This window comes from Pelobates fuscus, chromosome 10, assembly GCF_036172605.1.
Source record: "Pelobates fuscus isolate aPelFus1 chromosome 10, aPelFus1.pri, whole genome shotgun sequence".
NCBI lineage: Eukaryota > Metazoa > Chordata > Amphibia > Anura > Pelobatidae > Pelobates > Pelobates fuscus.
Window position 1 is genome coordinate 81,218,843 of NC_086326.1, and position 16,160 is coordinate 81,235,002.

The 16,160-nt window shown below is 38.2% G+C and overlaps 1 protein-coding gene across 2 annotated transcripts in view; it reads right to left on the reverse strand.

Annotated features, from left to right (window-relative positions):
• Nucleotides 1–15,548, reverse strand: part of PSD (pleckstrin and Sec7 domain containing) — a 255,001-nt gene extending 239,453 nt beyond the window's left edge. For both annotated transcript variants that reach the window (XM_063435023.1, XM_063435022.1), the window contains exons 1-4: nucleotides 14,477–15,548; nucleotides 14,284–14,380; nucleotides 8,193–8,667; nucleotides 6,279–6,722 (exon numbers count right to left, since the gene is read on the reverse strand). In XM_063435023.1, coding sequence (XP_063291093.1) covers nucleotides 6,279–6,722; nucleotides 8,193–8,667; nucleotides 14,284–14,380; nucleotides 14,477–15,451 — 1,991 coding nt within the window. In that variant the 5' untranslated portion in view covers nucleotides 15,452–15,548. The remainder of the gene's footprint in view (nucleotides 1–6,278; nucleotides 6,723–8,192; nucleotides 8,668–14,283; nucleotides 14,381–14,476) is intronic.
• Between the last annotated feature and the right edge of the window lie 612 nt (nucleotides 15,549–16,160).

Below are 16,160 nucleotides of genomic sequence, written 5' to 3' on the forward strand. Positions count from 1 at the left end.
ATTTTATTGCAGTAATTCAGCCGGAGAGGCTGCTATCTCACTACAGAGTGCAAAAAGAGCAATGTATGTCACATAGTACTGAACGAAACGTTTCAATCAAACACTGTGGCATCTGCCGTGTAACCTGTGATCCTATATGTGACGAGAGCAATCTCGCCACATTGCATTGGAGAAGCCTGGCTGCCCGCCTGCTGCCTTTGGACTATGGCCCTGGGAGATTGGGTCCTTTAAAAACAGTATGCGGCCATACCAGAGTGTATGTCACTCATTCTGGCCCTTTAAATACAGTGGGGTCATTTGGTACTTGCCCTGTGTGAGCTGTGGTAACCCAGATAGCTTTGCCATGGAGCCTATTCGTGTGATTAAAGACTTTGGCTCTATGGCGATTAAACTGTATTCGGTTGGTCTGAGTGCCATTCACCAAATAATGTGCACTCAGACCTGAGCTATCTGGGGATATGTGAAATGTCTGTGTGTTATGTGTAAAATGTGACTTTATGTATTTTAAAGTGTTTTATGTCGTTTTGCAACCATGTGGTTAATGGAGTCTGCCTCTAGTCCTGGATAATTGGATTACTTCTCCAGGGCAGAAGGGAGGAAACCGGGATGCATTGTGGGGATGTTTTTTTCTGCCATCCAGGGGGAACAAAAGATACTTTTACTAACTTTTGAACCCCTGGTCTGATTCATGCCATTTTTTAATATGTTGTTCCCCTGAATGGATTGATTGAGGATATGTATTTTTATGTGAATGTGATGTATGGTTTTAAAGTTACAGAGTATGTGTGGAAACTGTATTTTTACTGTATTATGTGTCACACTAAGGGGAGGGGATGTGTGGGTTGCACCCGTGATACTATTGGTTATTTTATGCCTCCCCCTGGGTGTGGCCTGTATGTGTACTCATGTAATAAAAACCAGGCTGGGTGCCCCAGCACCTCAGACCACTGCTTGACCCTCAACACGGAGCCTTGTCTCGTTCTTGGGGGGATTCACTGTATGCTGTTGGAGATCGATTGCTAGGAGTGTAAGCTGATGTCTGCTTTTCCTGTTCGTCTGCTAGCAGCTATTCGTGAGGTTCCAGTTTGGAGTGCTATTTTGTATCCAGTTCTGGAGTTTGGTGTTCTGCAGTAGCTGTGCCTGTCTCTCAGAAAGGGGCATATCGCCTAAACGGATTTTAACCCCTTGTCTGCTGAAACGGTCCGTTACACTATATGCAGTATAATTGCCATTTGTGAAGAATCCCTGGTGATACTGTTGACTCTAAAAGGGATTGTAAACCTTTTTTCTCTCTACGCGAGGATAAAGAAGGCCGTTTATGAGAAATATATATCCGTACGCAAGCGCTAAAACATGTATTAATTATTTTGATATGACTGAACCCAGAAGGGAAAAAAGCTAGCAGTTACACCCTGACACACTAACACAGAACCGAAAACCACATAGCATGGAAATGGGAGCGCTTATGCATAATGTTTATATTTTTTCAGTTGGGTTACAAATAGTCTTTTCCAATGCTATTGTACATGGAATATGATAACAAGATATAAAAAGTACCACTAGTGTAATTTTTAGGGATATAAAAACAACCTTATTGAAATAACTGCACAAAGTGAATCAAATTAAGTATAAACTTTGTGCACTTATAGAATTTTGCACACTAGTTCCTTTCATGTATTTTTAGGTCAATGTTAACAATTATTGAAAAAACAGTTCGAAAGTCAATTCAGTCAATAATAATAATATTCATACTACACTCATAAGTGATCTACTTTCCATGGTATACATAGTGTTTCTGAGAAACTAAAGCACCTACCTCCCTGTAACTTACACACATCACAATTTCAGCTACTGAAACTTGTTAGCTAGGTTGACCTGATCAATGGGTAATAATTCTGTCTAAATGAATTGGTACATGCTTTCTCATATCTTTGCTCCATATCCACACCAACCAGCAAATGCTTCCAACATTAATGAGCAGACATAGTTGCTTCTGTAATATTTGCAGACACACAAAAAGCTGCTGACAGTAACAACTTTCAGACAAAGAATGTGTGAATACTGTACATTACAGTTTCCTAGCTTTTTTAATCATGCACGTGGCCTACATTGTTATTACTTGTGAACTAGCCAATAACATCGCCTTTTTTGCAAATGTGCTAAAGTGTTTGCATTTTATAAAATTATATTAAAGATACTTTCAAATACATGTCAAATCCTTCCGAAGCCAAAGCTGCAGGCTTGGCGTTACCAAACTTTTAAAGCCCTGTTGGATAATAGCGAGACACATTACGATTCTCAATCTTTCTCCCTCTCCATGACGGGAGGACATAGAGATGACAACTGTCACCTGATAAAGAAAGAGAAGATCACCGTCTATACCTTTGTGACAAGTCTGATAATTTGCTGTAGGATAGAGACTCTGGATTTCTGTGAACTACATTGTAAATACTCAAGTTATTTTTGAACTGTAGAAGATGCTGTGCATGTACAATTTTAGACAGCTGACATCTGTTGATCTGTGGTCTTTTCTTAGGTAAGATTTTCCTCTAGAATTTTACACTGCTGTACTTTGCCATTGTCTTTCCCACATATATTTTTGTTAGAGCATTAAGTTACCATTCAATCTTCGTCCCTAATACCAACACCTAAATGAAAGCAAAGTTCCCATTTTAATTAGTTACCGATTTGGTTTTAATGTGTTGTCTTTTTTAAAAATATATTTAGTTATTTTTTCTTAAGTTTTATAAACTTTAAACTATAGAAATATTTTTTTTTTCTTGTATCGGTGACATCGCATTGGAAGAGCTTTGATGAACTTTAGGGAATCGTATGTGTTACTCTGCTAGATGTATGCATTAATAAATTGAGCATTCTTTTGAAGTCCAGAACTTACAGTCTTTTACAGAACCATTTGTATTTTATTTATATATTTGTTCCACAGATGCACTTTGGTTGCCCAGGTTGGGTTTTAAAATCCAACTTTTGGACAATTATATATTTTTAAATTATCTTTCCAAATGATAACATTATTATTACAGTAACTATTCTTTAAGTGCATCTTCACGAAAATGCTTGGAATAAGGTCAACATCATTTGTCATTGCCAGATTCAGACAAGCATTTCTATTCTAGTTAGCTCTCTACTCCTTAAGACTTATTATGAGTGGTTATTCAAGTTCAATAATTTGCATTCCCTCGTCGAGCTTCTTGTCCTCATATTTAATTCAGTAACTGATCAGTTAAAATACAGATACAGCAACCCCAGACGAACGTTTAAAACTTGTAAAGTATCACTACTCTGTAGCTTTAATCCTGTCAGGGTACTCACCTGTGAGACAGACGGCCAGACGTGGTCGCTCCTGGAATTCCCAACAGGGGACTTGAACCGGGGAACTTATCTATCCTAGTCCTGCTCTCTGCCTCTGAGCCACAGCAGCTTTACCAGAGACTACGGATTCCGGTCTTGTTCATCCTGGCATGGCTCTACACCGGGGGCTGCACCTTGACTTGTCTGTATCTCACCTGACTCTGATCTATCATCAGCAGGGTATTTAAACCCAGCCTCGCCCTGTACTCAGTGTCAAGTCTTTGATCTTGTGTTGCTGTGTCGTACCAGTGTTCCAGTTTATCTCCTTCGTTTATTTGACCTCGGCTTGTGACTACGTTTATTCTGACCTCTGGCATCCCTTGACTTCGGCTACTCCTTGTTGTTCCTGACCTCTGGCATCCTTTGACCTCGGCTATCCCTCGACTATCCTGCTGGTTCTGTCCTTGCCTGTCCTGCGTATTTGGTACTGCATCCTGCACAGCCCCCGTGCACAGACCCACAGGCCAGGTGAATTCTTACCTGACCACCTCGGCCTGTGGCTATCTGCAAGGGTGAGCGACATATCTGCGCTACAGACTCCCAACTCAGGTAAGACCCTGACAAATCCGTCCTGTCAGTGTGTCCAGATCCTCCCGGAGCACTGCTAATTCTGAGGAGAAGAAAGCATTGATATCTTTGACCATGGTGGTGAGGTCAGTTTTGGAGACCAGAGGGGGTAGGGCTGCCTCTGGGACTGCAGCCGGGTTAAGTGAGGTGAGATGGCGCATCCAGTAGGTCAAAGTCCTCGTTGTCAGAGGCAGAGATTGAGCCTTGGAACGAGTCAGACCTGAGTTCCGCCATCTGTGACCTTTATGGTTGAGACAAAAGCAGACCAATATCCCTAGTTTGCCCCTCATTGGGCCCTCGAGATTTTCAGGAGTGTTTTCCCAGGGTCCTCTGATGACTCAGGCAGCTTTGTATGCCGTTTTCAAGAGCTCAGATTAGCTCAAAATTGTGGTAATCACAAGAGAGTCAGCAGGAGTTGATTTAGCATGCGTCTTTTCAGCTAGTTTGTTGGCTCTGCCCCCACTAGAACAACTGCATTTAAATGAAGTTGTTATAGTGAGTACTGTTTTCATTTAACATTAAATAGACCAAGAGATATTAGGATTGTTTCTGTTTTCCCCTTTTATGTGATCTTATTCTGTTTCATTTGACGCTTTTCATTTCCAAGTGTCATCTATACAAATTGTATTTTTTTTATGTACATTGTGAAGCATTATACAGTCACTCCAACAACCCATGGTACCAGTATTTATTGCCGTGTGTTAGAAATAAACGTAAAGAAAAATTTGTTTGATTTGGTATTACTTTTTTGAGGATTCTACAGTTAATTTAAGGTAAGATTTCCCTATTTTTTGGCTATCATTATGAGTTAACTAGTGTTGAGAGGGTCTATACGGTATACTATATTATATCTACAGTGATTTCTCTTCTGAGAGCACTATCTGTGGCTATTCTTATTTTCTCTCTGAGCACCTAGACAACTACCAGCTGAGACCTACCACCACCATATCACATAAGTGGGGATTATACCACTATAGGCGATGCACACTAGAGCTGGTCATAGTTCCATTATATGTGAGTGCAATATTATTATTATTAATACAAGGCCTACTTAGCCCTGACTTACTGCACTATCAGGTTATCCTGTCTCTTTTTCACCCACATACGGAGACTAAAGACACCAAGACCCTCCAAGTATAAAGAACCTAGGAACCAAAGTGGAACCTACCTCCCGAATAAGAGACCATTTTATATGTGACAAATTGCACATTTGGAATAAGACTCACAGTATTTAATTTTATTCTATTTTACTTTATCTTTATTTTATCCTATTATATGTGGTGCAGCCCTTACTTGTTTTTTGCTTTTATGAATATTAAGAATTAATTTAAGTAAGGTTGAATTGATTGTAAAGACTGTTTCAATCATTAAATGGTTTGCATGTCATGACAGAAGTTAGACTTGGGGGGGTATTTAGGTTTATTAATTTATGACTTATAAAATTCTCGGTCACATTGTTAGCTGCTATTTAGGAATGTGCTTCTATGTATAGAAAAATAAAATCCCATTGTACATCAAGACACAGCGTGACTAGCAAGAATCTTGATTTTCAAGTCAAAAGGCAATATAATATCCAAAACATCCCTCACAATAATATTGCGGTAAACCCCTGGGAACACTGGCTTACTGGGTTTGTAGGCCACAGCCTCGATGCGACATTCTTCTGCTATGAAAGCAGTGTGTCTGCGTAGGGGGAGTGGGGTGGGGGCGCGTTAGGGTAGTTGCTGCCTCAGTCATGCAGGACTTGGTCATCAGACAAGAATCACATGACCAGATGTAAAAGAGCCACATTAACTGGAGAAGCTAGTGGCTGCACTCAGCAAAAGACCATTCTAAGCATGGATTTAACAAGTAAAAACACAATTCCATAGTCATTTGTATAATTATACAGCATGCTCCACCCTGATCTTGAAAGCTTCTAAAGTTAATAAAATCTCCTGTCATGGATAAAATGGAGACAGAAATGCAAAATATTCACCTAAATTGCATGAGCCTGTAAATGCTTGAACGTACTATTTTGGTAAGTCCTAGTGATAGCTCTCATGAAGTTAACCTACGCTGTAAAATAACCATCCTCAGAAACATTTTGCAAGTGAAGGTTACTAAACATTTAACACCAAAAATATTTCGTAAAACTCAATTAAACCGCTAGTCTACCTATTGTCTAATAGAAATAGTATAAAAAGAACTTTATTGCCCACAACGACTTATCAATCAGCATAGATAACGTGTCTATCACCCGTCTCTATCATTCTTCTTCTTCTTGAAATGCATGCCCTACCATGGGTTGTGCAAAATTAAGATATACATGTACATTATGCATCATGTTGTCTATTTCATACCTTTGAATAGCTGTATCTGCTACAATAATTAAGCTGTCTTCTGATGGCGAAGAACTGGCTGATGTATTTGTTGCTCCTGGAATGTGAACCGTGTCGTCGTCTTTTTCACTCCAGGCAGAATCTGTAGTGGAACTTGTCCCTGAATCTGCCTCCAGATGAGCCAATGGTGCAAAATTGTTTTCAATTAACTGAGCATTCTTGCAAATCTGTTTTTGAGTTTCTGATGTTAGGGTTGGAAGTTCAAAGGTGAAGAAGCTGTTTTGATTCTGAACAGAAGAAGAAAGAATGTCAATAGAATCTAGACTTGAATATGATGTGCCCTTGGCTCTGTGGGACTCCATGATACTCTCAAAATGTTTGCTGAAAGAATCCATTCCATCCTCTGAAAGTCGGTGACAGAGTAGGAACGGCAGTGGAGATCGGAGTGGTGTTTGTACATTCTCCCTGAAAAACAAAAGACATTGTCATGAGTAAAGCAACTTTATGAAATCACACTACAGTAGGGGACCAAGTTGCACCCTAGTTCTTGAAGTCATCCACCAAAATCACATACGTTGCCCATTTCATTCAGACACTGCTACATCCAGGGCCTGTATTTATGGACACTAGAGATAATGTATTTAGAGCCAGCGACGTACAGAGCAGAAAAAATGTAATACATTGTGTTTAAAAGGAAAAAAGTAACAAGTGGCATACCTAAGTGGCATTGAAAATGGGATGGTTTAGAAATGCCTACCATTCCATGCCTGGCCATGTTTGTGGTATATATGCTCTCTCCAACTGACTGTGCTGCAAGTGAGGGCAGTCATACTCCATATATGGTGACATTTTGGTTAATATATATTAATCAACTGGTTGTTCGGGTTTATCCATTAAATAATCCCCAAATCTCAGATGGCTTGGCAGCAATAGTAATTCCTATCCCACAATACAAAGGGAACAAATGGGGAAACCCACACACTGCCCCTTCTCTCTTTTTAGTAGGCACTCAGAACACTTTGTTTTACTGGTATCCATCATCTGTCAAACATAAATGGGGAAGGGGCAAGGAGATATTTACCACGAAGGTTCTATTCGCCTGGAAAATGGCTAATAGAGACCTCAGCTTCTTTCAACCATTCCCTGCCCACTCAGTGTAAGGTGAAACTCTCCTGGATAACTATTGTTTAGTTTTGTTTTTTTTTTTCTTTTTTTTTTTTAAAACAACGAAAAAACAAAAACTATGTGCAGTATCCCAGTCTACATAGTGGTTCTTTTCCTTATTCCAGAAAAGATTCCTCAACATTTTTAGAATGGATTTATGTGTAAGGTAATATTTTAAAGACAATTCAGATTAATGAAAAAATAACCTTTCATTGTAACATAAGCTGTTATATCTCACTGCGCTACTGGAACCAACTTTTTTTTTTTCTTTTTCTCTTCAAGGATTTCCTTTTTGGGGGGATTAATAGTATCAGCACTAAAGCATCTATCTTGCAAAGACTTCTCATTGAGCTGCATTGGGAAGTCACAGAAAGTCTGGGATGGGTTAGGGTGGAGGGGAGGGGGGAGTTGCAAAGGATTCAGACAACAGAACTGTAGCTTTTGCATGCGGTTTTAAATCTACCTCAATTAAAAAAATGCATAATTGAATGCATGCATGTTTTCATTGAGGGTAAATAAACTAAAAAGTGATTTTGTATGTACGTTTTTTTGTATTTGGGGAATGGGGTGTCCCTTTAAATGATACTTTAGGTGGGACCAGAGTCTGTATGGTCCCAGAATATGTTAAACAATGGACAAAAACAATGCAAAACATTAAAATAATTCAAATGCAGATTAAGTAGAGCTTCCTGACCCTTTTTAATTAAAGTCTCCACACTGGTGTTAATAATGCTCAATATACAAAGCCTATTTCACCATTAGATCTATTACCTTTTTGTATCTTCCAACTTTGTTGCTTCAAAAACCTCATCTTCATCATCTTCACCATTCTCCTGAGTTACATTACTGCAGAATCCAGACACATCCTGGACAGGAGATTCTTCCTCATTTTGTTTGTCAGCACTGGTATCCGTAGTGCTTTTATTGCTCTCACTGTCTTTTTGACTGCCAATGGCAGAATCCAACATATCATTTTCGGCCAGTATGTCATCTATATTTGTCTCTCTGTAGCACCTCAGTGGGACAGAGTCTAGATCTGTTTCTGAGTATTTGATAGTTCTACGGATAATGCCGGTCTCAAAGCTTTCATTCTTATCACTGGCAGAAGGGGTTGTCTCTATTTCCACTTCCACATGACACAGGCTATGTTCTGATACATTCATTAAAGGCTCCAAGTCTCTCTTCCTCGGGCAGTTTGTGGAGATGGGTGAACAGGGGGATGATAGGATTTCACCCAACTGTAAACCTTAAAATAAAATTTACATTTGTTTTAATTACATATTTATATAGCAATAGGTAAACATGGCTCAAGTTCATCAAGTTCCTCTTTCACACATCTCTGCTTCTATTGTTTTTACAAAAGAAAGTGCAAATTTTAATTTGGAGGAATTTCAGTTCTTTGTCCTACTAATTTCTTGTTGGATCAACAAGCTATTTCCCATATATTACCTATCATATCCTTAAATATCTTGGTTTTCCACAGAAATTTCACGATTTTAATAAAAGCTCTACAGAATATGATTAAATAACCTCTTTAGTCAGAGAATCACATATCTTTGTTGTTCGGATTGTAAACAATTAATTTCTTCTAAAATCTAAACCTCTTGTCCTTTACACGGTCTTGTTATTGAACAGGTTACCAGGTTTTTACTGGGACCTGTATAAATTTGCATAACATTAAAATATCCCCTCTAAGATGCCTCCCCCCCTCACCACCCCTGTAAACTACATTTCCATCCTTTCTACAAAGCTACAATCTTTCTTTCGTGTTATCAATTTTGATGTCTCTGCATCTTTCCTGTTCTGTAATACACTGACCAACCACATCATTAAAATCACCTGCCTAATAATATATAGGTCACCCTCATGCTGCCAAAACTTCTCTAATGCATTGAGGCATGGACTCCAAAGACCTCTGAATGTCCTTTAGTATCTAGCACAAGACATTAGCAGCATATCTTTTAAAAAGTGGACGTTGCAAGGTATGGTCTCTATGAATCGGATTTGTTGTTCTAGCACATTCCACAGATACTCAATTGGTTTGAGATCTTGGGAATTTGAAGGCCATGTTTCTCAAACCATTCCTGAACAATTAAATTCCTGCAACAATCTCTGGGTAGATTGTACATGTCAAAGTAACATCCACCCTACACAAATGCCAGGACCCAAGCTTTCCCAACAGAACATTGCCTAAAGCATAACACTGCCTTCGCCTGCCTGATTTCTTCCTGCTTCATCTGCTGCCCCAGGTAAACGATACACATGCATCCTGCTATCCATCCGCATTCATCCGGCTATCCATCTGATCTAAAAGAAAAGGTTATTTTTATGATACCAAACAACCTTTTTCCATTGCTCCATTGTTCAGTTCTAATGCTCACTTCTGCATTGAGGGCTCTTTCATTGGTGGACAGGGGTCATCATGGGCACTAACCACTGCATACCAGGAATACCATCAGCCATCACTTTTTGGCCCTTGTCACTCAGATATTTTTGCTTTCTAAGTTTTCTGCTTCCAACACATGAAATACAAGATCATACTGATCACTTGCTGCCTATATCGCACCCCTATACAGGAGCCACTGTAACAATACAATCAATGTTATTCAATGGTTTTAATGTTGTGGCTGATCAGTGTATAATTCTTCAAAACACAGGCCCAAATCTGCACTGTATATTCAAGGTGGGGCCTTACCATTCAGTTATTGAGAGGCAAAATATATATATTTCCATCATGGAAATAGTTATGCTTTTTTATGTATGACAGTACCTTACTGGACTTTGCAACTGCTGACTACCTCGCACATTTTTGCCTGGGTTGCTGCATGTGATTATTCCCAAATCATTCTTATTTATTGTTAGAGAAGAAACTCAGTCCAATTTAGGATATAAATTGATTGTGTGTTCCTAATCTGAAAATGCATAACATTGTGTTTACCTGAACCTCATCTGCCACATGACTGCCCAATCTGCTAAATTAATCCAAATTCCACTGCAGAGAAGTAAGAGCTTGGTCACACTGTATTATCTTATCTAGTTTGTGACATCAACAAACACTGACATATCACTTTCAATAGCCATTGACAGATTGTTAAACAGATTATAGAGAAATGAACCTAGAACACGATCGTAAGGTCCACTTGCCACTTTTATCCAGCTATATTTTTTTCCATTAACAAGTACTCTCCACTATTTAGACCATTGTTCAATTCGAGAATGTTTATCTAAACCAGGTGTCTCCAAGTCAAATTAGGTTGGAGACACTGGTATACTTGACATCTTTCATGGGGGCTGTAGACTCATACTGCCAGAGGCAAACTGGCACACACAAATCCATACTTACATTCACACAGACACAAACAAATCCTTACTCCTTTACACACAGCTACATATACTACCACTCCCCCCGGCATCTGTAGCATGGCAGGCTCTAGATGGAGTATATGAGTTTGCCTCATCTCTAAAGTTTTAGAAAACTACAGAATCCTGGAACTTTACTACTGAAATAGTCAATCACAGCACATAAGTGTGGAATTGTGGCCCTGATGTGGATGGACCAGGCTACCAGCACTCAGACATAGAAAGGTATGACCAGCACTCAGACATGCCTCTCTATTTTGGGGTGAGTGGCAGCGGGCTACATTAAACTATATAAGGGACTTTAGATGGGCCTTGGACTGGTACTTTGAGACCCCATATCCAAGTCGATTGTTTTTACTTTGTCCAGAATTCATTTGTGTGGAACTGTATCAAATGTCTTATAAAGACATAAATTCCTAAATAGTATCCCTTAAAAGTGTTCAAATATATTTCTACCCGTAGGTGTGAAGCTTGCAAATGGAAATGTGGGCTGAGAATTTGATCTTTTATTAAATATGGCAACCACATCTGCTTTTTGCCAATCCTTTCACACAATTCCTGAAAAACAAAAAAAATCCTGAAAGATCAGAATCAGTGGTTTTATGAGTTCCATAAATAGTAGACTTGTGCTAATATAAGTACTAATACTTTCAAGCAAATCGGGTTTGTGGGGTTTTGGTTTGAACCCATTGTACAGCGCTATGGAATCTGATGGAGCTATATAAATAATAAAATAATAATAACTACATTTCAATTGTTGTGGGGAAAACACTTCATACAAACCAAAATGGAACAAAAACACACAGAAACATTATGTTCACAAATCAAGTTAGAAGAAGAAATTCATAGAGGGGAAAATATGGAGTTGTATAATAAATAAATCCAGGTTTATATATTTATTAAACATAGATTTTTTTTTTTAACTGCTCTTACTTTTTTTCTCTCTATTGATTACCGCTCACTTGATTTGTGAGTAAAATCAATATTTAGTGGCTGTCCCCTAAATTTCAGTCATTGTATTTTTACTAATAAATCTTTTTTTCTTGGTGCCAAGGATGAACTTTTGTATCACAAAACAAACAAAACAGCTTGTTCATTCCTCGTTTAATTTTTTTTTTCCATTATATGACGAATCGGAGTTACAAATTTGGATGACTTGCCAATCACCAAAATTCATATAAATCGCAGTTTGCTTAAAATCGAACGCAGATGTCAAATACTAACCCAATGGGTGAACACAAACTGGCCCAAGTGGTTTAACCAACTTATCTGCTTTAGAATTTTGTCCTGTGTCATTTAATATAGTTCAGTGAATGTTTTGCTTTTACCCAATTCTCATTTACTAACTTACCCATCTCCAACTTCAATAGATGTTTCAGTGTATTAATATAATTCAAGTGTTTTGAAATGTATGTATCTAAACTTTTTGGGTTTCAGGCAGAAACAGTAAATCACTTATGGAATTATTTCTGCCCAGCTTAGAAAGAAAAGTTAGTTAGAGTTAATTCGCTATTTTGTTCCCAGTTCTGTGGGTAACTAAAATACCATAAAACAAGTTAAAGAAAAAAAGCATAATTAAACAGCTACACATGTATATATGTATGTATGTATGTATGTATGTATGTGCATAGAGCGTTTTTGAATACTGTTCCACAAAAAAACAAATCTGGTCACAAGACCCACACGTGTAGTTCCTTACTTAGTCCTCGTGCTGGTTGAGATCCTCTGTGGGTCACGCATGACCTGAATTACAGAGGAAAGAATGCTGATCACACCAAGAGCACATTTTTAAAAGGGCACTTCCAGCTCCAACTGGTTGAAGTCAGTCCGGCGTCCCGTTCACATACGGTTTGGGCTCACAGGCATGACGCAGACCAATCAAATAACACTTAAATGGATTTAAGCTTCCCTCGCACTATTTGCTGTGCCCTAATGTGGTTTCTGTTCTCAGTACCCTTTAGTGCGTTCCTTGATGCGCAATGTTATTTCTGTCGTGGCTTTGTTCTGGACCCTGAGTTTCTTGTAATCCTTCTCTGTCTTGTTTACCTGTTTGATTAATTTACCATGTTGCTGACTTGGATTAGTTCTATTTATTCCAGAGAGGGGACTGTACCGATCCACGCTGATTAATAGGAGTTATTTAGAGGCTCTGTAATATGTGAGTACATTTTCAGTTACTTACTGATCCAGTATTTATTCACCAAACCAATATCCTACATTATAATTTGCCTTGCTGTTTTTTATGTTTGACTCATTACATATCCTACAGAATAGCAAGTTTGGTACCAGGGATACACCTCACACCCATGAGCCTGGATTATACCCCTCAAGTATATGAAATGCTCCATAAAGTATAAATGCATCCGTTAATCCTACTCCTTTTTGACTGTGACATACTACACTATTAAGTTCTATATTTGCTCCATTTTTATCGTTCCATATAACCCAAATCAAAGTACATTCCAAGGTATTACTCCTAGCTCCTCCTTGAACACACTTTATACTTTAGTGTTAATCCTCTTGCTCTGTAGGCATGTTTGATAACCTCATATGTGGATGACAGGTGCACTTAAAATAAATATTCTGAAAGTTTAGGATGTAGAAGGAGCAGAAATTAGAACAATGTGATAAGTTCGATAGGCCTAATCATAATTATGAGATATGTCTCTAAGAAGACAAGTGTCCTTAATGGCAGTAATGCAAATTGATATAATGAGTTTATTTTGACATCCAATAATTTTTCAGCCTTATCACGCATTCAATAAAGAGTCACCCAACGCATTACACATATTTAATAGTTCACAACAGGATGACATTTTAAGATGCTCAAAAATCAATTACAACATGGTACAACATAAATTAATGAAAACAACAGCAACATAATCATAAAGCTCCCTGCACTAGTTAAGCCAATTATTCTCAGCAAGCTATGAAAGGAAACAAAATCACACAGAGATGACAAATGGATCCTATTATTCCTAGTTCACACAAGGGATTTTTACTGCTGAGCTGGTCTGTCCCTTATCAGCAATACGAGTAAACAAAATATGCAGTGTTATTCCCAAATATTCACAAGGTGCTCTGATATTTAAATTTAAATGTTACATTAAACAATTTTATTCATCTCATTGGGAGGCCAATAAAACATCCATGACATCCAAAGGCCAAATTTTTTAGTTAATAAAATCAGATTTCACCGCTTTTTGTTCCCGAGGCATCTGCTCTCTGCAACCTCTTCATGATACGGATTTATATGCACAGACGATTTTATAAAGACTTTGTAAAACATTGGCTTGAAAGAAGTATTGGAAAATGCCATTTACTAGGCAATAATGCCGTTTTGCCATATGTAAGTGTTGTAGGGAGCAGACAGACTAGGACATTTGTGAGATCAAAATTTGTTAATTCAAATTTGGATCCGAAAGTCCATATTCCAACCATATACACTGCTTGAACAGTTAACAAGGACAATGGAGATACAAGAGAACGGTCAGATACTTACTAGCTCTTTGTTCAGGGGAGCCGTAAAAAAATTCCCACTTTGCTTTTGCGATCTTCTGTGCGTGTAAAGACGCCTCCTTTGGATACCATGTATCAACCTAAATATATTAAAATAGCAGTAATCAATAGAATGGAAATATAGATATGGTGCATAACTGCTTAGGTTAGAAAACACAAGTAGAGGAATCTTATACCTGGTCTTTGGATTCTAATTTCTTTAGACACCTGCTCTCTAATTCTTCGTTAGTCTCTATAGCTGTTTTTATAGGTGACTTTTCATCAATGTGGCAGTACAGATTTTCTCCAGCATGCCTTTTGAGGAGAGGACTCTGAAAAGGAGTTGAGGTTTTAGAAGTATTATTTGTAGATGCTGTATCTTTAGTCAATTTTTTTTTATTCACGTTTTTAATAGGAGAGTCAAACTGCAGGCTCAGGTGGCAGTCTAAGACACCCACAGTGCAGGGACTCCCTCTTCCTGATTCACTGTCAGACTCCCTCTGGCCTGTTTGAGGGTTGTTACAAACCAGCTGTGTTCCAACTCCTTGGGGGGACTGAGTTTTATGCTTTGGCGAGCCATCCTTCTGCTCAGTATTGCAACATTCATCTGAGACATCTTTTCCTTGGCAGGACCCCAGCTCTTTTTCAGTATTAGCATTAGTATTAACACATTCCTCTTGACTTTTATCTGTACCAGCCGGTTTGTCTTGATTCGAATCACATAGTGTTGGGATCCCATTTAAAGTTTGTACACTGGACTTCTTGACGAATGTAAATGTTACAATAGAACTCTGTCCCGTTTGAGAGAAGACTAAAGGTCTTCTACTGCCTGGTGAGTAAAGTGGGTCAATTTGTCTATTCCTTAAAGGGCTGCAAGGAGCTGTTACTCTTCCAGATCTTTGAGTTATCTCCGAAGGATTACAAACCAAAGAGCCCGTGCTGTTATACATTCCGAGGTGAGCACGTCTGGCTTCAGGTGTAAGACTCTTTCTCAAAACTTGGACCCGCCGAGAGTTGAGGTTAGGAGTATAGCAACGCTGAGTGCTGCAAGCTATTTCAGAATTAAAGGATGGAGGCCAAGGCTTTCCTTCCATTTCGAAAAGGGATCTAGGAGAAGATAGAATGCAGTCTCCTTCTGGCAAGAAGCGCACAACGCCACTTGTTTGAGCCATCCTTCCAAATTAAAATACGTCTGCTACATCCAATTGAATAATGTACAAATTCAAGGACTTTTTCAACATAAAATGCAAGTACCTATGCATTTTTTTTCAGATCTCTGTAAAACAAACCAAATAATTCATTAAAAAGCAATATATTGAAAATTCGCAAATGCATATTTAATCATTTCTGAGCTGATGGAGTTATTGCACCCACAATTAACAAATTAACACTGCCACCTACACAGCTTTAACCTCTGTTTATTTGTGAATGCTACCTATACCCTGCGTTTGTTCTTCAAATCAGTTTAAATGGAAAAGTTTCATTAAATAAACACTATTTTACTACAAATAAGCTAATTTCAGGGGCAAAACAAATCACAAATGTGTTATAAACTTCACTTACTCTTTATTAAGACTTTTAGATTCCACTAGTTTTAGGTTCCACTAGTGGGATGAAACTGAATTTGTTAAACTATAAAAACCTTTGCAAAGAAGCAAATATACACAGTTATACATACACAACAAACTCCTATACACTCATACCATAATTGTACAAAAAGTAGCATTTAGAAGGAGAGTATAGGGTTTCAGAATCTTTAAGAGACTCCTACATGCAGGAGGATGCTGTAAAACACACAGTGAATTGAACGTAAAGTTTATTTTTTTTATTTAAAAAAAACATTTACTGTTATATTTGTGACTTTTTTCTTTTATACAATAG